The following is a 23,541-nucleotide window of genomic DNA, read 5'->3' as shown; positions in this document are numbered from 1 at the left end:
ATAAATATTATTTTTCAATGTTTATGCTTGATGTTACCTTAATAAATAATCTTCATGGGTATCTTATGTTCATAATTAATAGTAACCAAGCCATGATTATGGTGATAAATATTCTAAATTTATGATAGATGTGAGGAACTCTTCTCCTGCAGTGAAACAATCTCTAATAAATGGAGATCACTCCTTGGCTTGTTCTATCCCTAGCATTCCTAGCTTCTCTAGCCTTCTTCTCCGGAATTTTCATCGGACGGAGGCGCCGACAACTGAAGTTTCCGCCGGGTCCTAAACCATGGCCGATCATCGGCAACCTTGATCTCATTGGTTCCCTCCCGCATCAATCGCTTCACAAACTATCCCAATGCTATGGGCCATTGATGCACCTCAAATTTGGTTCTTACCCTGTAGTTGTTGCATCATCGCCAGGGATGGCTCAGCAGTTTCTAAAGCACCATGATCAAATCTTTGCTTCTAGACCCCTAAATGCAGCCGGCAAGTACACTACTTATAACTACAGCAACACCCTGTGGGCTCCGAATGGACCGCAGTGGCGCTGAGGCCGTAAAATTTTCCAGAACGAGGTGTTTAGCATGAGAAGACTCGAGTACTTCGAGTACATCAGAGTTGAGGAGATACATGCCTTTGTGTCTCGCCTGTATGGATCATCAGGGAAGCCGGTTGTGCTTATAGAGCACCTCTTGCGTGTTACTCTCAGTATTATAAGCATGATGGTGCTGGGAGATAAGTATTTCGGTGTGTCGAGCGATGATCGAATCGGATCGAATTCGGTACTGAGTCTGCCAGAGTTCCAAGAGTTGCTAAAGGAGTTTTTCTTGCTGAATGGAGTGGTCAACATTGGGGATTGGATACCTTGGCTAGACTGTTTGGATTTGCAGGGCTACATAAAGAGAATGAAGGCTGTGAAGGGAAAACTCGACCGTGTGTTGGACAAACATAAGAGAAAAAAGAAGGAATTATCAGAGAATTTTGTGCCACAAGACACGGTGGATGTACTGCTGCAATTAGCTGATGGTCCTGATGTTGATGCTAAGCTCACTAATGACAATGTCAAGGGTCTCATTGTGGTAATATATTTTGCTCATTCATTCTATTTTCCCTTTGAAACTGAACAATTATTCAATTTTTATTGACCGAAAACTATTGTTTTTAATATAATAAAATTATTGAATACATATAAGCTACATGATGTTTCAAGTCATAATCTGCATCAATTATTGCACCTTATGTTCATAATTAAAATATATGTGTATAGATGGACACATAATATAAATTTTATTACACGAAAGATATAGAAAATTGAACTCGTGATTATTTAAAAAATTTAAAGGACCTTCAAAAATAAATTAATTTTTTAATTATAAGATGAAAGGATCAAAATGAGATGGTATTGATAGTTTGAAGACAGGTATAGAATGTTTTAAAATTTAGAATAAATGGTATAGTTTAGGGTTTGATATAGAATGTTTTAAATTTTAGGGACTAATTTATAATAGGGTTAATAGTTTGGGACATCTCATCAATTAATTATTTTTATAATATATATATATATATATATATATATATATATATGCAAGAAAAAATATGTTATGCCACAGTTATGGTTATGGATATTCTATTTAAATCTTGAGAAGCAGAAATCACTCCCCACTTCCTGCATTGAACCCATCTCTAATCAATGGAGGCTCCTCCTTGGCTTGTTCTATCCATAGCATTGCTAGCTTCTCTAGTCTTCCTCTCCGGAATTCTCAGCGGCCGGCGCTGCAAGCAACTAAAGTTTCCACCGGGTCCTAAACCCTGGCCTATCATCGGCAACCTTAATCTCATCGGTTCACTCCCTCATCAATCTCTTCACGAACTATCCCAACGATATGGGCCATTGATGCACCTCAAATTTGGTTCTTACCCTGTACTTGTTGCATCATCTTCTGAGATCGCCAAGGAGTTTTTGAAGAGCCATGACCAAGTCTTTGCTTCTAGACCCCTAACTGCTGCTGGAAAGTACATTAACTATAACTACTCCGATATGGGGTTTGCTCCATATGGGCCACATTGGCACCAGGGCCGCAGAGTTTTCATGAATGAGCTGTTCAGTGCCAAAAGAATGGAGTCCTTCGAGTATATCCGAGTTGAGGAAATGCGAGCTTCTGTCTCCCGCTTGTATGAATTATCAGGGAAGCCGGTTGTTCTTGTTGAGCAGCTCACTCGTCTTACTCTCGGTATCATAAGCAGGATGGTGTTGGGAAATAACTGCTTCGATGTTTCCGGCGCTGATCGGGCTGTATCGAACTCGACAGTGAGTGTGGAAGAACTTCAAGAGATTATAAAAGAGTTCTTCATTCTGAATGGTGTATTCAATATCGGAGATTGGATACCCTGGCTAGACTTTTTGGATTTGCAGGGCTACGTAAAGCGAATGAAGGCTTTGAAGAAAAAACTTGACCGATTTCACGACTACGTTTTCGATGAACATGAGCAAAAAAGGAAAGAATTAGCAGAGGATTTTGTGGCAGGGGATTCACACAGGTAAAAATATTTTTTGTTCTTGAATTGACAGGTAACATAAACATTAGTGATAAATGAATATACGTAAATAATTTTCTCGTCGGATACTATAGGACCTGATAGGCGGGGGCACAGATACCTCAGCAATAACTATGGAATGGGCAATTTCTGAACTCATCAAACGACCGCAACTTCTCACGCAGGCAACCAAAGAGCTCGACAGAGTGATCGGAAGAGGGAGATGGGTAGAAGAGAAAGACATCCCACAGCTTCTTTACATAGATGCAATCATAAAGGAAACAATGAGGAAACACCCGGTTGCTCCTTTGCTAGCACCACACTTGGCCATGGAAGATTGCAAAGTGGCGGGATACGATATTCCCAAAGGAACACGAGTCTTCGTAAAAACCTGGAGCATCGGGAGAGACCCCTCGCTGTGGAAACAAGCTGAAGAATTCCTGCCTGAGAGGTTCCTAGGGAGGAACATTGATGTGAAGGGAACAAATTTCGAGCTGTTGCCATTTGGCGCTGGTAGGAGGATGTGCCCTGGCTACAACCTAGGATTAAAGATGATTCAATTGAACTTAGCAAATTTGTTGCATGGCTTCAACTGGAAATTGCCTGATGATACTAAAGCAGAAGATTTGAGTATGGAGGAAACTTATGGAATGACAACACCAAGGAAGTTTCCACTCGTTGCAATCATGGAACCTCGTCTCCCTCTTCATCTTTATAAGATCTGAATTCCACATAACTCCTTCTTCTTGATATCGTTGTATGTATTTCCACGTATAGGAATTTTACTGTGGTAGAACCCTAAATATCGTAACTAGTCCATAAGTGCTTAGCCGTCGATTCAATGATGCACATGAGATTAGTATTATACAATTTGGGTTGAGTGTATGTGTGCCATTTGATTTTCTGTTTGAAACTCATGCTTCTGACGTAGCTCAGATATCTTCCGGTAATCTAATATTCATTTTGCTTTAACGTGTTAATTCATCTTACTTGCTCACCACGTCTAAACCCACGTTTAATTACCCTTAAACAACTTCGATTTGTTCATTTCTTATTTGCTTAAACTTTTGAAATAAGTGTTTCATTAGCTGTTTGATTGTGAGATATATAAGTAGGATGGGCATGGATTGGATTGGGTAGGGTTTTCGGTCAACCCGACTTGATCCAAAAATTATATATCCTTCATCCGACTTGAAAAATATACACTCTCCACTCGACTATCCTTTTGAGATAAAATCCAAACCCTATCCAACCCAAAATAATATATTTATAAAAAATATTACTTTTATTTAATAAAAATATTACTTTTATTTAATAAAAAATAAGGTTTTAATTGAAAAATAATATACAGAGAGATCTTATTGCAATTATCTCTAAAAAATCCGTCTCGTCGAATTCGAATCTCGTACCAATCCCTATATATAAGATGTATCATGTTAAGGTTATGTTACAACCCTACTCTATAAGTGTTTAATCTCCCCAATTACTTCCAAATCCTTTTACCTCAATAAATAAATCAAATACTAACTAAAATATTTATAATATTATTGTGTGAAGTGAACTAAAATAATACCCTCGAATACGGATGCCAAACAATTAAACAGAAATAAACTATAAAATCACTAAACAAAATTTATACGTATCCCAAGATGAGCGGGAAGAATCAAACTAAACTGAACAGAAGCGATCAAGATCTTCTGGAGAGCGGTCCGGAGACACAAGTGTACCTTCAGAAAATAACGCCTAAAAGTGAGTCCAAAATCTCACATTTAAAGGAGTCGTTGTTGTTCCTAGAGGTCACGGGTTCAAGCACTAGCGGCTGTAGCAGGGTGATTGAGCGTTCATTGTTAAATGGTTGAGAGTATTTAGAACATATATTACTTCGTAATCACCTTAGCTTAATAAAAAAAATCTTACATTTTACTTACCATAAATATAACTTAAGCAATAAATAACATAAAAAATGGATTTCAGGTTCGAATTTGAAAAACGGAATGCGAAAACGAACTCATGATGTCGAAAAACATAAAGATATGAGTCTTCAGAAAAAGTCAATGAGTCAAAGTCAATAGTCAAAGTCAAACTCAGTGGTTAACGATCAACATCAACAATCAAAGTCTATAGTTAACGGTCCAGGTCAGGGTTCGATTCAATCAAATCATTTCAATTAGACCGATTCAGGGAGTTAGACCGGCAGAACGAAGCTCACTCGTGCACGACGACACGTGGGGTGCGTGTGGCCTCCTCCGGTGGTCAAAAAAATACGAAAAATTTTCAGAAAAAGATTTAAGGCACGAGGAGTTGTTAGAATTAGTGTCTTAGGCATATTGTATGGACATGATATTTGATTATTGGATTTTATTATTATCATTTGCATACAATTTTATTATAATATCCTTGAATAATATTGTTAATTGTTATAAATATCCCTAATCGATTATTATTGTGAGAACAATAATAAAAATAAGATTGGTATGAAATTTGATAGATATTCATGAGATGAATATGTGAATGTTCAAACCAAATTCATATGTATTTGTTGAGAACAAATATTGAATCGACTCGTTTTGAGATTAATACATGAATTAAAGTTTTATATTAATTTCAAAAAAGTTGTGTCATTAAATCCCTAAACCTGATATTACTACAATTCTCAACATAATGATTATACATTTTGGCATAATGAAACATTGTAATTAATCAGACAATTATAAAGGTTATGCTTGAACATGACATGAAACATGTAGTGAGATGTGAGTAATTAAGATGAAATTTATCCCTCTTAATGTAAAAGTGATATCTCAGGGGCCCTCAATGATTGAAACTGAAAAATGTATGGTCGTGCTTAAATGAGTTGATAGAGATCAATATCATTTATTTAATCAGTTCAATTGGGTATCGAGAAATTGAAGATAGAGCGATATAAGATTGACATTTTCCATGTCTTATATTCTATCAAGATATCTGAGATAAAAGGATTATGACATAAGTTGTATTAAGGTTGTATCAGATCATGAGCTTTTCATTTAACTTGGGTAGTTATAATGTCTTGCTATAGGCCACTTATGACTTGTACGATCAAATGTAATTTTATCTACTGCCAACTTTAACTGAACCTATATAGGGTCACACACTTAGAATGGATAAGAATGGTCGTGATTATTACTATAAATGATAATTTAAGATAATGAGATTATTTTAAATTATATTATAATATATTATTTATTATTCAAATTTAAATAAGTTAAATTCATATTACTTTTATAGAATATTTTGTTTATTATTATTTATTGATTTGATTTAGAAATAAAGTTAAATAAATAAAATAGTTAAATAATATTAGTATTTGGATGAATTTGATTTTCTTATCAGATAAGAAATATGTTATTATTTATTTAAAAGTGTTTTAAATTAAATATGATTTAAAAAAATCAGAGGATTAATTAACCCTAATTAAGTCATATATATACGTGATATATGATCAAGGTTAGAGGTTAATCTTCTACAGCCGTCCAAAACCAAAAAAACCCAAAAAAATAGTTTTATGAGAAAAAGCATTAGAACTAACACTCTATAACCAATCGTCGTTCATTCGCATGTGGATACTTGTAGAGGGTGATAGTCTTTCAGAGAGGGTGATAGTCTTTCAGAAAGGCAGCACTTTAAAGATCTAAAGAGAATAAGAGACAACACAATTGGATTTTTGAACAATAGATTAAGGTAATTCCACGACTTTATTTTACAACTAGTATGATATGCATGAAATCCTAAGATTGATCGAGGTAATTTTTTAATGTATGTTGTTTTGTTTTCCCCGATTTCCTTTAGGAGTCACTTACAAGCGTCTGTTTCTGAAAAATATCGACAGAGATGTGGTTTTTACGAAACCTGACTATTCGAACCTCCACTGATTATAAACGGCGACGGTGAATGAAAATCCAAGGACATCGAACAAATGGGGTCGACGAGACAAACACAATGATGCTTTTATTATAATTTGAGTTATTTGAGTCACTTACAATGACTATTCGAGTTATTTGAGGTGACGAGTCGTATTTTACAACTCGAGCATAACTTTAAACTTTTTCGATTCAAGTAAAGTTAAAAAATTTGAGTTGAATTATTCGAGTTTCTATGCTAATTTTATTATAATTATTTATAGTATTATGGTAATGATTGGTTCCAATTTTTCGACTTTCTCCAACCATATAAGATATATATATCTCATATTATTTTCACATTATAATGTTATTTAATATATCAAATACAATCTAGAATTATAAAATATATTTACAATATTATATTTTTTCTTTATTTTGGGTAAAATATTGATGATGGTATAAATAAGTCAATGAATTGACAAGAAGAAAGAATTTGCAAACAGTTGCAATTAAAATATCAAATTAAGTAAAATACATTGTTAAGGGTCTAAATAAAAAAGAGTATATTTTCTGTAAAGAAAATAAAAATCGAAATTACATAGGTATTCTATAGTGGTATATGAGCATGTGATTCAAATTTAATAAAAAACAGACTTAAAATAAAAGACGAGTTGAAGAAATAAGAAAATTATAAAAAATTGAGGAACTAAATTGAAAAATAGAAAAGTTGTTGTCGAAAAGAGAAATTGAAAATACATATGTATCTACGAGAATTTAGGAGCATGTGATCCAATATAGTTAAAAATATACTTAAAATGAATGTGGAATTGACGAAATAATAAAATCATAGACTAAATCATAAAACTGTAAAAAATATAGTCAAATTTTTAGTTTTTTGAGTAACTTGAAAATTCCAAATTTCAACTCGAACTCAAACTTAGAAACCGAATTGATAATTCAATTTGACTCGAATAAATCAAAATTAAAAAAAAATTAGTCGAATTTTACTCACCCCTAACTAGGAATGATAATTTCACCCTAACTTGATGTGTTCTGTGATTCAATCTGATTCATAAATTTATGAATATGTCAAACATATTAAATTTTTTTATTTAGCATATATGTATTCAAAAGTAGAATTTATTTAGCACTAATAAACTTATTTAACAATTGGATTGTTACTAGAATTTCTATATACAATTTTTTATATAGAAATCATCTAGTTTTATTAAATGTAGAAAATATCTGGAATTATAATTAAGATTTACAAGTATAACTGTAAGCGTAAACTAAATTATAATTAGGAAATTTTACTACAATCATTGATACAAAAACTAGCTACCTAGATATAACAATTTGATTGCATCAGTAAATGAACCACAAAAGGGGATGGAGCTATTAAAAGAATGATGATCAACAAATAAGCGTCATCTTGAACAATCGTGACGATGTCAAATCCAACCCTAAAAAAGATAAACGAAAACAACGACAAAAAAATCGAAAACTGTCAAAAGACAAAGATAAACGTGTCACAAAGACAGAGATAAACATGTCATAAAGACATAATAATTCCTAAAAAACTAAAAAATAAAGAAAAAAAAAACTGATGATCAATAACCAATATCAAAATCAATATCACCGTAGCTAAACAAAATCAGAGAAAAAAAGTTAATTTGATCAATAGAAAATAGGAAAAATTACAAAGAAAAAGAGGAGAAAAAAGAAAAAGAGTGAACGACTAGGGTTTATTATTCCAATTTCTATATCCAATTATTGTCATAAATATTTATTTATTATCATTATCCACTAATTAACGCTATTTTAATTTTATCCACAACTTTTGTCCACCGAGTTGCTTAGTGTAGGTCATTTTCTTCTCTTATGTCCGTTTGGCATCCACGTTAGTGACGTAAGTTTGAGGTTAAATTTTAATGGATACAATTACAACAAACGGCCCCTAAACTATGGCCTACATCTTAAACTGACCCTTAAACTTTAAAAATTTAATATCAATTCTTGAATTATCAATAACATTCTATTTTGATCATTCCGTCTACATATTAAAAAGTTCATTTATTTTTAAAGGTATTGAGAATGAACTCATGACCATCTAGAAAATTTATAGGACCTTCAAAAATAAAATAAATGATATTGATAATTTGAATATTGCTATACAATCTTTTAAATTTTAGACACAAATTTAGAATGGGTCATAGTTTAGGGTTGTATAATGTTTTAAGGTTTAAAGATTAATTTAGAATAACACTCATAGCTTGAGACCTCTAATGTAATTAACTCTTTTTATAACCTATATGGGAAAAAAATGTTATGCCATAATTATGGTGATGGATATTCTATTTAGACCTTGGGAAGCAGAAATTATTCCCCATATCTAATCAATGGAGGCTCCGTCTTGGCTTGTTCTATTCATAGCATTGCTGGCTTCTCTAGTCTTCCTCTCCAGAGTTTTCATCGGCCGGCGGTGCAAACAAATAAAGTTTCCACCGGGTCCAAAACCCTGGCCAATCATCGGCAACCTTAATCTCATTGGTTCACTCCCTCATCAATCTCTTCACGAACTATCCCAAAGATATGGGCCATTGATGCACCTCAAATTTGGTTCTTACCCTGTACTTGTTGCATCATCTCCAGCGATGGCCAAGGAGTTTTTGAAGAGCCATGACCAAGTCTTTGCTTCTAGACCCCTAACTGCTGCTGGCAAGTACATTAACTATAACTACTCCGATATGGGGTTTGCTCCATATGGACCACATTGGCGCCAGGGCCGCAGAGTTTTCATGAATGAGCTGTTCAGTGCCAAAAGAATGGAGTCCTTCGAGTATATCCGAGTTGAGGAAATGCGAGCTTCTGTCTCCCGCTTGTATGAATTATCAGGGAAGCCGGTTGTTCTTGTTGAGCAGCTCACTCGTCTTACTCTCGGTATCATAAGCAGGATGGTGTTGGGAAATAACTGCTTCGATTTTTCCGGCGCTGATCGGACTGTATCGAACTCGACAGTGAGTGTGGAAGAACTTCTAGAGATTATAAAAGAGTTCTTCATTCTGAATGGTGTATTCAATATCGGAGATTGGATACCCTGGCTAGACTTTTTGGATTTGCAGGGCTACGTAAAGCGAATGAAGGCTTTGAAGAAAAAACTTGACCGATTTCACAACTACGTTTTCGATGAACATGAGCAAAAGAGGAAAGAATTAGCAGAGGATTTTGTGGCACAATACATGGTGGATGTACTGTTGCAGCTAGTTGACGATCCTCATCTTGATCCTGAAGTGAAGCTCACTTATGCTGCTGTCAGGGGATTCACACAGGTAAAAATATATTTTCTTCTTGAATTGAGAGGTAACACAAACATTAGTGATAAATGAATATACATGAATAATTTTATCGTCGGATACTATAGGACCTGATAGGTGGGGGCACAGATACCTCAGCAATAACTATGGAATGGGCAATTTCTGAACTCATCAAACAACCGCTACTTATCAGACAGGCAACTGAGGAGCTAGACAGAGTGATCGGCAGAGAGAGATGGGTAGAAGAAAAAGACATCCCACAACTTCCTTACCTAGATGCAATCATAAAAGAAACAATGAGGAAACACCCGGTTTGTGTGCTGCTCCCACCACACTTGGCCATGGAAGATTGCAAAGTGGCGGGATACGATATTCCCAAAGGAACACGAGTCTTCGTAAACACCTGGAGCATCGGGAGAGACCCCTCCCTGTGGAAACAAGCTGAAGAATTCCGGCCTGAGAGGTTCTTAGGAGGAACATTGATGTGAAGGGAACAAATTTCGAGCTGTTGCCATTTGGCGCTGGAGGAGGATGTGCCCTGGCTACAACCTAGGATTAAAGATGATTCAATTGAACTTAGCAAATTTGTTGCATGGCTTCAACTGGAAATTGCCTGATGATACTAAAGCAGAAGATTTGACTATGGAGGAAACTTATGGAATGACAACACCGAGGAAGTTTCCACTTGTTGCAGTCATGGAACCTCGTCTCCCTCTTCATCTTTATAAGATCTGAACTCCACATAACTCCTTGATATCGTAACTAGTCCATATGTGCTTAACCATCGATTCAATGATGCACATGAGATTAGTATTATACAAGTTGGGTTGAGTGTATGTGTGCCATTTGCTTCTCTGTTTGAAACTCATGCTTCTGACGTAGCACAGATATCTTCCGGTAATTATTCAATTTGCTTTAACGTGTTAATTCATCTTACTCGCTTACCACGCCTAAACCCACGTTTAATTACCCTTGAACAACTTCGATTTGTTCATTTCTTATTTGCTTAAACTTTTGAAATAAGTGTTTCATTATCTGTTTGATTGTGAGATATAAAAGTAGGAATAGGCATGGGTCGGTTTGGGTTAGATTTTCAATCAATCCTACCCAGTCCGACCTGAGAAAGATACACTCTCCACCCAACTCGAATCTTATGCAAAAATTATACACCCTCTATTCGACCATCCATTTTTAAATAAAACTCGAATCCAACCCGACCTGAAATAATATATAGAAGGGTCTTATTGCAATTATCCCTAAATATTTAAGGTAAAATTAAGGATTTAATTGAAAAATAATATATAGAAGGATCTTATTGCAATTATCCCTAAATATTTAAGGTAAAATTATAATTTTTTGGGTCAAATCATATCGATATTTTTCACCTTAAATTGAACCTGATCGATCCGAGCATGATCTCTAAAAATTCGACCAGACTCGATTCAAATCCAATTTTTTTTTAAAAAATAACCTGATAGGATTAGATCGAATGAGAACCAAATGGATTATGTCTCATGCCCATCCCTATATGAGATGTATCATATTCACGTTATGCTATAACCCTACTCCATAAGTGCTTAATCTCTCCAATTATTTCTGTTGAAAACATTTTGATGTTTCGATATAACAAATTAAATTAAAAGAATTTTAATTTTGAAAATGATTTTTCTAAGCATATTCGATATATTAAATCGAATATCAAAATATTACTCAAAGTATTTCAAAGTTCATTTTAAATCCTTACTAAAGTGTAAAATTAAGTTTTAATCTTAAAATAATTTCAAAACAATTTTACAAAATATTTCGAACCGTTTCAAAGCCAAAAATTACAGTTTGTCCAGAGGGAACCGATTCCCCCCAAGGGTATCGATTCCCCCCCACTGTTCAACGGTCGAATATTTGAATTTTACACTTAGGGAACCGATTCCCCATCAGGGGTACCGATTCCCCCCACGCTCCAAGCAGAAATATTAATTGTTTTCACACTTAAACGGCTCCAATAACTTCATTAATGATCCCCAACGTTCAGAAGTGATTCAAGGTGTATTTAAGCAAGCTTAGAAGCCATTGATCAATAACAAGAAACAACAAGTAACTAGAATCAAGAGAGAATCAAAGAGAAAGCATCAAACCTTAAGTTTGTGCATTTCAAGCATATTTTTCATTCAATATTCATTTTGCTTTCAAGAACACTTCTTGTACTCAATTGTATTCATTTTTTAGTGTTCTTTTCTTTGTTCTAGAATTGTGCAAACAATCTACATTGTGAGGATTTCCTTATAAGTTTGCAAATTTGTATTGTTCTCTTTGGGAGAGAGTGTTCTCAAGAATTTGGGGTATAATTCTTGAGGGTTTGTAAGGTTACTCTTTGTCCTCAAAAGAAAAAAAATAGTGAATTTGTGGAAAATCCTTAGTGTGGATAGCTAAGGTAGTGGATGTAGACTTTGGTTGAGAAAGTCGAACCACTCTAAATCGCTGTGCAATTAATTTCAATTTTCTGCAAAAGCTTCCACCAAAATTTTTATTGCCAATTCACCCCCCTCTTGGCCGATTCCATCTATCGATTAACTCAACAATTGGCATCAGAGCCTAACTCATTTGAAGGTTTAATCGCCTCTTGAGTCGATTCGGGAAGAGTTACATCGATAATCAAAGTCATCAATTGCCTCTACATCAAACTTCGACTCTGGTCTCGATTCGATGCCCGTCAACAAGCCTCATTTCTTCAATGGGGCTAACTATGCCTATTGGAAAAATAGGATTATGTACTTCATTCAAGCAAGTGACATGGGAGCATGGAATGTCGTAGAAGAAGGATACATCAAGCCTCTCACTCATCCAAGATTGTGGAGTGAATGAGAGACAAAAATGTTCCAGCTCAACTCCAAAGCCATCCATATCATTTTGTGCTCTTGAACCAGATGAATACGGAAGAGTTTCATCTTGTACAACCGCCAAAGAAATATGGGACAAACTTCAAGTCACTCATGAAGGTACCGATGAGGTAAGAAATCTAAAATTAGTATTCTAACGCATAGCTATGAAAATTCAGGATGAAACCAAATGAAGATATCAAAGCTATGACGGATAGATTCTCAACGATTGTCAATGGTCTCAAATCATATGGAGAGATCATTTCAAATGAAAAGCTTGTGAGGAAGTTAGTTTACTCACTTCCAAAATCATGGCAATCAAAGAAGACGACAATCATCGAGTCTAAGGACCTAACGTCTTTAACTCTTGAAGAACTAATCGGTTCCTTCCTCACTCATGAAATGATGCTTGAAGATGAGGTGGACCTCAATAAAATTGACGAGACACCAAAGGAGAAGGAGAAGAAGAAAAACATTGGAGTTGTTCTCAAATCCACAAAAGATGAGAGTGATTCGGATGACGATGACGAGGAAATGGCATTGTTTTCCAAACGGTTCAGAAAAATGATGAGACCTTACCGAGGGAGAAAATTCAAACGAAATGAAGGCCTAAAAAATGAACCAAAGAGAAGGACCCGATCATTTGCTATGAATGCAAAAAGTCGAGGCATGTTAAATATGATTGCCCACAATTGAAGAGAAATGGTCAATCAAAGAATAAGCACAAGGCTCATGTGGCTACATGGAGCGATGAAGAAAGTTCCAATGAAGAAAGTTCCAATGAAGAGGAACAAGAAGTAGCAAACTTGTGCTTGATGGCATTCGGGGAAGATTTTAAGGTAACCTCTAACTCGTCTGATTTTGATGATTTATCCTATGATGAGCTATTAGAGGAATATAATGGGTTGGCTTCGGATTATGAGAAATTGTTTTTAAAATATAAAAATGATGTTTCAAAATTGAAAAATGAAAATAAACTCATATCCAAAACCAACAACGATCTTGAAAGTAAAATCAAATATTTGCAAATCAAACTAGAAGAGTTTGAAAAGAAAATTTTGGATTTGCAAAATTTACTTTCAAAGGTCAATGATGATCATCAAAAGAAAATTGATGATCTTAAAGCTTCTTTTGATAAAGTTGGAACAAAACGTTTTGAAAATGGAGAAAATTCAAATCCAACTTTGTTAGAAAAAGTTTTAAAAACTACAATCATAGAGGTCCCCAAAGAACCTCTAATGGAAAAATCGTTAGAAGTATATGGGTTCTTAAAGAGCTCATTACTACTAAAGATAAGGATATCCTACACAAATGGATACCTAAGGGGACTAGGATTTTGGAAACTAATGAATATGGACCCAAAAGAATTTGGGTACCAAAAATTAGAAATTAATCTATGTTTGTAGGAAAAGGAGCATTGCTACAAGGCATGGGAAACAAATCCAAATTCATGGTACCTTGATAGTGGATGCTCAAGACACATGACCGGAGACAAAAGCCAGTTCATTGAGCTTAATGCCAAAAATGGAGGAAAAGTGACTTTTGGTGATGATTCAAAAGGTCACATTGAAAGTATTGGTACTATTGGTAATACCCCTTCCATACAAATTAAGAATGTTTTATATGTGAATGGATTAAAGAATAATCTATTGAGTATTAGTCAATTTTGTGATAAGGGATTCAATGTCATGTTTGATATTAATAGTTGTAAAGTCATTGACATTGCATCTAATCGGGTTATGCTTGTTCACTCCCTCATCAATCTCTTCACGAACTATCCCAAAGATATGGGCCATTGATGCACCTCAAATTTGGTTCTTACCCTGTACTTGTTGCATCATCTCCAGCGATGGCCAAGGAGTTTTTGAAGAGCCATGACCAAGTCTTTGCTTCTAGACCCCTAACTGCTGCTGGCAAGTACATTAACTATAACTACTCCGATATGGGGTTTGCTCCATATGGACCACATTGGCGCCAGGGCCGCAGAGTTTTCATGAATGAGCTGTTCAGTGCCAAAAGAATGGAGTCCTTCGAGTATATCCGAGTTGAGGAAATGCGAGCTTCTGTCTCCCGCTTATATGAATTATCAGGGAAGCCGGTTGTTCTTGTTGAGCAGCTCATTCGTCTTACTCTCGGTATCATAAGCAGGATGGTGTTGGAAATAACTGCTTTGATGTTTCCGGCGCTGATCGGACTGTATCGAACTCGACAGTGAGTGTGGAAGAACTTCTAGAGATTATAAAAGAGTTCTTCATTCTGAATGGTGTATTCAATATCGGAGATTGGATACCCTGGCTAGACTTTTTGGATTTGCAGGGCTACGTAAAGCGAATGAAGGCTTTGAAGAAAAAACTTGAATTTCACGACTACGTTTTCGATGAACATGAGCAAAAAGGAAAGAATTAGCAGAGGATTTGGTGGCACAATACATGGTGGATGTACTGTTGCAGCTAGTTGACGATCCTCATCTTGATCCTGAAGTGAAGCTCACTTATGCTGCTGTCAGGGGATTCACACAGGTAAAAATATATTTTCTTCTTGAATTGAGAGGTAACACAAACACTAGTGATAAATGATATACATGAATAATTTTATCGTCGGATACTATAGGACCTGATAGGTGGGGGCACAGATACCTCAGCAATAACTATGGAATGGGCAATTTCTGAACTCATCAACAACCGCTACTTATCAGACAGGCAACTGAGGAGCTAGACAGAGTGATCGGCAGAGAGAGATGGGTAGAAGAAAAAGACATCCCACAACTTCCTTACCTAGATGCAATCATAAAAGAAACAATGAGGAAACACCCGGTTTGTGTGCTGCTCCCACCACACTTGGCCATGGAAGATTGCAAAGTGGCGGGATACGATATTCCCAAAGGAACACGAGTCTTCGTAAACACCTGGAGCATCGGGAGAGACCCCTCCCTGTGGAAACAAGCTGAAGAATTCCGGCCTGAGAGGTTCTTAGGGAGGAACATTGATGTGAAGGGAACAAATTTCGAGCTGTTGCCATTTGGCGCTGGGAGGAGGATGTGCCCTGGCTACAACCTAGGATTAAAGATGATTCAATTGAACTTAGCAAATTTGTTGCATGGCTTCAACTGGAAATTGCCTGATGATACTAAAGCAGAAGATTTGAGTATGGAGGAAACTTATGGAATGACAACACCGAGGAAGTTTCCACTTGTTGCAGTCATGGAACCTCGTCTCCCTCTTCATCTTATAAGATCTGAACTCCACATAACTCCTTGATATCGTAACTAGTCCATAAGTGCTTAACCATCGATTCAATGATGCACATGAGATTAGTATTATACAAGTTGGGTTGAGTGTATGTGTGCCATTGCTTCTCTGTTTGAAACTCATGCTTCTGACGTAGCACAGATATCTTCCGGTAATTATTCATTTTGCTTTAACGTGTTAATTCATCTTACTCGCTTACCACGCCTAAACCCACGTTTAATTACCCTTGAACAACTTCGATTTGTTCATTTCTTATTTGCTTAAACTTTTGAAATAAGTGTTTCATTATCTGTTTGATTGTGAGATATATAAGTAGGAATAGGCATGGGTCGGTTTAGGTCAGATTTTCAATCAATCCTACCCAGTCCGACCTGAGAAAGATACACTCTCCACCCAACTCGAATCTTATGCAAAAATTATACACCCTCTATTCGACCATCCATTTTTAAATAAAACTCGAATCCAACCCGACCTGAAATAATATATAGAAGGGTCTTATTGCAATTATCCCTAAATATTTAAGGTAAAATTAAGGATTTAATTGAAAAATAATATATAGAATGATCTTATTGCAATTATCCCTAAATATTTAAGGTAAAATTATAATTTTTTGGGTCAAATCATATCGATATTTTTCACCTTAAATTGAACCTGATCGATCCGAACATGATCTCTAAAAAATTCGACCAGACTCGATTCAAATCCAATTTTTTTTAAAAAAATAACCTGATAGGATTAGATCGAATGAGAACCAAATGGATTATGTCTCATGCCCATCCCTATATGAGATGTATCATATTCACGTTATGCTATAACCCTACTCCATAAGTGCTTAATCTCTCCAATTATTTCTGTTGAAAACATTTTGATGTTTCGATATAACAAATTAAATTAAAAGAATTTTAATTTTGAAAATGATTTTTCTAAGTATATTCGATATATTAAATCGAATATCAAAATATTACTCAAAGTATTTCAAAGTTCATTTTAAATCCTTACTAAAGTGTAAAATTAAGTTTTAATCTTAAAATAATTTCAAAACAATTTTACAAAATATTTCGAACCGTTTCAAAGCCAAAAATTACAGTTTGTCCAGAGGTAACCGATTCCCCCCAGGGGTATCGATTCCCCCCAGGGGTATCGATTCCCCCCCACTGTTCAACGGTCGAATATTTGAATTTTACACTTAGGGAACCGATTCCCCATCAGGGGTACCGATTCCCCCCCACGCTCCAAGCAGAAATATTAATTGTTTTCACACTTAAACGGCTCCAATAACTTTATTAATGATCCCCAACGTTCAGAAGTGATTCAAGGTGTATTTAAGCAAGCTTAGAAGCCATTGATCAATAACAAGAAACAACAGTAACTAGAATCAAGAGAGAATCAAAGAGAAAGCATCAAACCTTAAGTTTGTGCATTTCAAGCCTATTTTTCATTCAATATTCATTTTGCTTTCAAGAACACTTCTTGTACTCAATTGTATTCATTTTTTAGTGTTCTTTTCTTTGTTCTAGAATTGTGCAAACAATCTACCTTGTGAGGATTTCCTTATAAGTTTGCAAATTTGTATTGTTCTCTTTGGGAGAGAGTGTTCTCAAGAATTTGTGGTATAATTCTTGAGGGTTTGTAAGGTTACTCTTTGTCCTCAAAAGAAAAAAAAATAGTGAATTTGTGGAAAATCCTTAGTGTGGATAGCTAAGGTAGTGGATGTAGACTTTGGTTGAGAAAGTCGAACCACTCTAAATCGCTGTGCAATTAATTTCAATTTTCTGCAAAAGCTTCCACCAAAATTTTTATTGCCAATTCACCCCCCTCTTGGCCGATTCCATCTATCGATTAACTCAACAATTGGCATCAGAGCCTAACTCATTTGAAGGTTTAATCGCCTCTTGAGTCGATTCGGGAAGAGTTACATCGATAATCAAAGTCATCAATTGCCTCTACATCAAACTTCGACTCCGGTCTCGATTCGATGCCCGTCAACAAGCCTCATTTCTTCAATGGGGCTAACTATGCCTATTGGAAAAATAGGATGATGTACTTCATTCAAGCAAGTGACATGGGAGCATGGAATGTCGTAGAAGAAGGATACATCAAGCCTCTTACTCATCCAAGATTGTGGAGTGAATGAGAGACAAAAATGTTCCAGCTCAACTCCAAAGCCATCCATATCATATTTTGTGCTCTTGAACCAGATGAATGCGGAAGAGTTTCATCTTGTACAACCGCCAAAGAAATATGGGACAAACTTCAAGTCACTCATGAAGGTACCGATGAGGTAAAGAAATCTAAAATTAGTATTCTAACGCATAGCTATGAAAATTTCAGGATGAAACCAAATGAAGATATCAAAGCTATGACGGATAGATTCTCAACGATTGTCAATGGTCTCAATCATATGGAGAGATCATTTCAAATGAAAAGCTTGTGAGGAAGTTAGTTTACTCACTTCCAAAATCATGGCAATCAAAGAAGACGACAATCATCGAGTCTAAGGACCTAACGTCCTTAACTCTTGAAGAACTAATCGGTTCCTTCCTCACTCATGAAATGATGCTTGAAGATGAGGTGGACCTCAATAAATTGACGAGACACCAAAGGAGAAGGATAAGAAGAAAAACATTGGAGTTGTTCTCAAATCCACAAAAGATGAGAGTGATTCGGATGACGATGACGAGGAAATGGCATTGTTTTCCAAACGGTTCAGAAAAATGATGAGACCTTACCGAGGGAGAAAATTCAAACGAAATGAAGGCCTAAAAAATGAACCAAAAGAGAAGGACCCGATCATTTGCTATGAATGCAAAAAGTCGAGGCATGTTAAATATGATTGCCCACAATTGAAGAGAAATGGTCAATCAAAGAATAAGCACAAGGCTCATGTGGCTACATGGAGCGATGAAGAAAGTTCCGATGAAGAGGAACAAGAAGTAGCAAACTTGTGCTGATGGCATTCGGGGAAGATTTTAAGGTAACCTCTAACTCGTCTGATTTTGATGATTTATCCTATGATGAGCTATTAGAGGAATATAATGGGTTGGCTTCGGATTATGAGAAATTTTTTTTTAAAATATAAAAATGATGTTTCAAAATTGAAAAATGAAAATAAACTCATATCCAAAACCAACAACGATCTTGAAAGTAAAATCAAATATTTGCAAATCAAACTAGAAGAGTTTGAAAAGAAAATTTTGGATTTGCAAAATTTACTTTCAAAGGTCAATGATGATCATCAAAAGAAAATTGATGATCTTAAAGCTTCTTTTGATAAAGTTGGAACAAAACGTTTTGAAAATGGAGAAAATTCAAAATCCAACTTTGTTAGAAAAAGTTTTAAAAACTACAATCATAGAGGTCCCCAAAAAACCTCTAATGGAAAAATCGTTAGAAGTATATGGGTTCTTAAAGAGATCATTACTACTAAAGATAAGGATATCCTACACAAATGGATACCTAAGGGGACTAGGATTTTGGAAACTAATGAATATGGACCCAAAAGAATTTGGGTACCAAAAATTAGAAATTAATCTATGTTTGTAGGAAAATGAGCATTGCTACAAGGCATGGGAAACAAATCCAAATTCATGGTACCTTGATAGTGGATGCTCAAGACACATGACCGGAGACAAAAGCCAGTTCATTGAGCTTAATGCCAAAAATGGAGGAAAAGTGACTTTTGGTGATGATTCAAAAGGTCACATTGAAGGTATTGGTACTATTGGTAATACCCCTTCCATACAAATTAAGAATGTTTTATATGTGAATGGATTAAAGAATAATCTATTGAGTATTAGTCAATTTTGTGATAAGGGATTCAATGTCATGTTTGATATTAATAGTTGTAAAGTCATTGACATTGCATCTAATCGGGTTATGCTTATTGGTCATAGAATAGGAAACATATACATGGTGCATTTAGATTCTATTAATATGACTAATTTGTGCCTAGTTGCTAAGGATGAGCATGATAGTTGGTTATGGCATAGGAGACTAGGACATGCTAGCATGAGTGTTTTGCAACGGTTAGTTCAAGGAGAATTGGTTCGAAGGTTGCCTAAACTAAAATTTGATAATGATAAAATCTGTGATGCTTGTGCTAAAGGAAAACAAAAGCGAGTTTCTTTTAAATCCATTAATGACGTATCAACTAGTAGAGTATTACAATTGATTCATATAGATCTTTTTGGGCCAACTAGGACTACTAGCTTGGGTGGAAAACAATATGCATTTGTCTTGGTAGATGACTATTCTAGATATACTTGGGTTCTATTTTTAAGTACTAAAGATGAAGCATTAGAACATTTCATCAAATTTTAAAAAATAATCCAAAATGAAAAAGGTTACTCTATAACTAGTGTTAGGAGTGATCATAGCACTGAATTTGAAAATCTTGGATTTATTGAGTTTTGTAATTCTAATGGTATTAGCCATAATTTTTCAGCACCTAGAACCCCTCAACAAAATGGAGTTGTTGAGAGGAAAAATTGAACTTTAGAAGAAATGGCTAGAACCATGCTTTGTGAAAATAATTTGCCAAAATATTTTTGGGCGGAAGCCACAAATACCGCTTGTTATGTTGTAAATCGAGTAATGATTAGGCAAATTTTAAAGAAAACTCCATATGAAATTTTCAAAAATAAAAAGCCTAACATTAGTTATTTTCATCCTTTTGGATGTAAATGTTTTGTTTTGAACAACGGTAAAGAAAACCTTGGCAAATTTGATGCTGAAAGTGATGACAGAATTTTTCTGGGTTATTCCTTAAATTCTAAATCTTATCGAGTATTTAATAAAAGAACTTTAGTTGTAGAAGAGTCTATACATGTTGTTTTCGATGATAATCCCCTTCCGAGGAAGGATTCTTGTGTGAATGATGATGTAGGTATTATAAATACAAATGAAGTTAGACATAACGTTGTAGAACCATCATCAAAGAAAGAAACAAAAGATGAGGTAACTCATGATCCTCTTGAGAATCCAACCATTGAAGAAAGGGAAATATCTTATCCAAGAGAGTACAACTATGTCAAGGATGGTGAGATTATAGGTGATCCATCAAAAGGGGTAACAACTCGATCTTCTCTTAGAAATATTTGTAATTATGTTGCATTTATTTCATGCATAGAGCCTAAGAATATTAAAGAAGCATTAAATGATGAACATTGGATTATGGCTATGCAAGAAGAATTAAATCAATTTGAGAGAAGTAAAGTATGGACATTAGTTGAAAGGCCTAGTAATAAATCTATTGTAGGTACTAGGTGGGTATTTAGGAGTAAGCTTGACGAGAGTGGTAATATAGTGAGAAACAAGGCTAGACTTGTTGCTCAAGGGTATACTCAAGAAGAAGGCATAGACTATGATGAAACATATTCTCCCGTAGCTAGGATGGAAGCAATTAGAATGTTATTAGCATTTGCATGTTTTCATGAATTTAAATTATATTAAATGGATGTTAAAGTGCATTTTTAAATGGTTTTATAAAGGAAGAAGTATATGTGGAACAACCTCCAGGTTTTGAAGATTCAAAATTTCTGGATCATGTTCTTAAATTGACAAAAGCACTTTATGGTTTAAAACAAGCTCCTAGAGCTTGGTATGAAAGATATTCAAATTTTTTAATTGAAAAAGGTTTTTCAAAAGGGAAGGTTGATACTAATTGTTTTTAAAGCATAAAGGTAAAGATTTATTAGTAGTTCAAATTTATATTGATGATAATATTTGGTTCTACAAATGACGTTCTTTGCCAAGAATTTTCTAAGCTAATGCAAAGTGAATTCGAGATGAGCATTATGGGGGAGCTCTCATTTTTTTTGGGACTCCAAATCAAGCAAAGAAAAGATGGTATCTTCATCAATCAAGCTAACTACGTCAAAGATATACTCAAGAAGTTTGGACTGGAAATGGAAAACCTCATGACACTCCAATGAGCTCTTCAACAAAGCTTGTCTTAGATGAAGGAGGTAAATGTGTAGATGTTAAATTATGTAGGTCTATGATTGGATCTTTACTTTATCTAACTGCAAGTAGACCAGACATTATGTTTAGTGTTTGCTTATTGCTAGATTTCAATCATGGCCTAAGGAATCACATTTACTAGCTGTTAAGAGGATCTTTAGATACCTTAAGGGCACTCCTAGTTTAGGACTATGGTATCCTAGAGACTCTAGCTTTAGCTTGCATGCCTTTTCTGATGCGAATTATGGAGGATGCAAATTAGATAGGAAAAGCACCTCCGGTACTTGCCAATTCCTTGGAAATATGTTGATTTCTTAGTTTTCAAAAAAATAAAATTGTGTTGCATTATCTACCACTGAAGCGGAATACATTTCAGCCGGTAGTTGTTGTGCACAAGTTTTATGGATGAAACAACAACTTTTGATTATGGAATTGAAGTAGGTACTATTCCTATCAAGTGTGACAATACTAGTGATATTTGTCTCACTAAAAATCCCATCCAACACTCTAGAACTAAGCACATTGAAATAAGACATCACTTCATTAGAGACCATGTCACTAAGGAATATGTAGTTCTAGAATTTGTTGATACTTTGCACCAATTAGCGGATATCTTTACAAAACCTTTAGACAAGGAAAGATTTTGGACACTTAGGAGAGAATTAGTTTTAACTGACCTATCTTCACTTAGTGTTTAAAATAGTTTTTAGCACTTTTAAGAATAAATGAAAAATGCATAATAGTAATTTTTTGATTGTATTCATTGCTTTTAGTTAGGGGGAGTTTATGATTATTAGTGAAAATTAATTGTTTGTTCAAATGATATTAATGACAAATTTGATTGTTTGAACATAGTTATTTTTCGAAATATGAGTTGCCAATACCACTAGGATTAATTATTTTAGCACTATTGGATGTTTAAAATACAGATTTTTTAAATATTTGGCAAAGGGAATCGATACCCTCATAAGGGAACCGATTCCCCCTTTGAATGGGAACCGATTCCCTCCTTTAGGGAATCGATACCCCCTGGGGTTCTGGTTTTAACACAGACAGAACCCAATATTCTCTCAAAACCCTCTCTTCTCTCTAAATCTCCACTTTTGCCAAAATCATCAAATACAAGTCGGAATTAGATAGTTCTTCAACTTATGATCCTGCTAACATCACTAAATCCTTGCAAACAACATCATATTCTCATAAAATCCAAAATTTCAAGGTAATATTTCAAAATCCTCTATTTCATTGATTTTTGAACTTAGGACTAGTTTTGATTAGTTCTAAGATGAACATTACATCGGGCATTGGTTATATGATGATTTTACAACCAATTTCATCAAAAACACTCAATTTTTCAAAATTATCTTTAAATTTTGAAATAAATAAAAAATTCAAAAATTGTTGTTTTAATTGATGTTTTTGATTCAATTATGTTGTTTTAATAAAAACTATACGTATTATGTTTTTCAAACATTATTTTCCAAATAGTTTTTCAAAACATTGCCCTTTAGGATTCGGTTTAGAGAACCTTGAAATATTGAGAACTCATTTGAGTATTGGGTTTGTTTATATTGCATACATGTGTTTAAATTTGCAGGTTACATATTCTATTCCGATTCTTAAACCATGTCAAATCCTAAACGACCTAGGACATTGTCTAGTCGCTCAAGTCAAAACCTACCTCTTATTCCTCCACCCAATCCAAATAACCCAAATATGACCATTA

At 34.8% G+C, this 23,541-nt stretch overlaps 2 protein-coding genes and 3 pseudogenes across 2 annotated transcripts; all 5 read left to right on the top strand.

Annotated features, from left to right (window-relative positions):
* The first annotated feature begins 170 nt into the window (after window positions 1-170).
* On the top strand, window positions 171-554 carry LOC120147453 (flavonoid 3'-monooxygenase-like). The gene has a single exon (XM_039160834.1). The coding sequence runs from the start codon at window positions 171-173 to the stop codon at window positions 552-554; it is 384 nt and encodes a 127-aa protein (XP_039016765.1).
* A 33-nt stretch (window positions 555-587) lies between these two features.
* Window positions 588-1,148, top strand: LOC120147452 (trimethyltridecatetraene synthase-like). Its single transcript, XM_039160833.1, has one exon. The coding sequence runs from the start codon at window positions 588-590 to the stop codon at window positions 1,146-1,148; it is 561 nt and encodes a 186-aa protein (XP_039016764.1).
* Window positions 1,149-1,645: 497 nt separating this feature from the next.
* Window positions 1,646-3,359, top strand: LOC120147628 (annotated as a pseudogene).
* A 5,426-nt stretch (window positions 3,360-8,785) lies between these two features.
* LOC120147623 lies at window positions 8,786-10,509 on the top strand (annotated as a pseudogene).
* Window positions 10,510-14,455: 3,946 nt separating this feature from the next.
* Window positions 14,456-15,863, top strand: LOC120147451 (annotated as a pseudogene).
* Window positions 15,864-23,541: the final 7,678 nt, after the last annotated feature.

Source organism: Hibiscus syriacus, unplaced genomic scaffold (genome assembly GCF_006381635.1).
Source record: "Hibiscus syriacus cultivar Baekdansim isolate YM2019G1 unplaced genomic scaffold, ASM638163v2 tig00110940_pilon, whole genome shotgun sequence".
Lineage (NCBI taxonomy): Eukaryota > Viridiplantae > Streptophyta > Magnoliopsida > Malvales > Malvaceae > Hibiscus > Hibiscus syriacus.
This window is presented reverse-complemented; position numbering and strand designations above follow the sequence as displayed.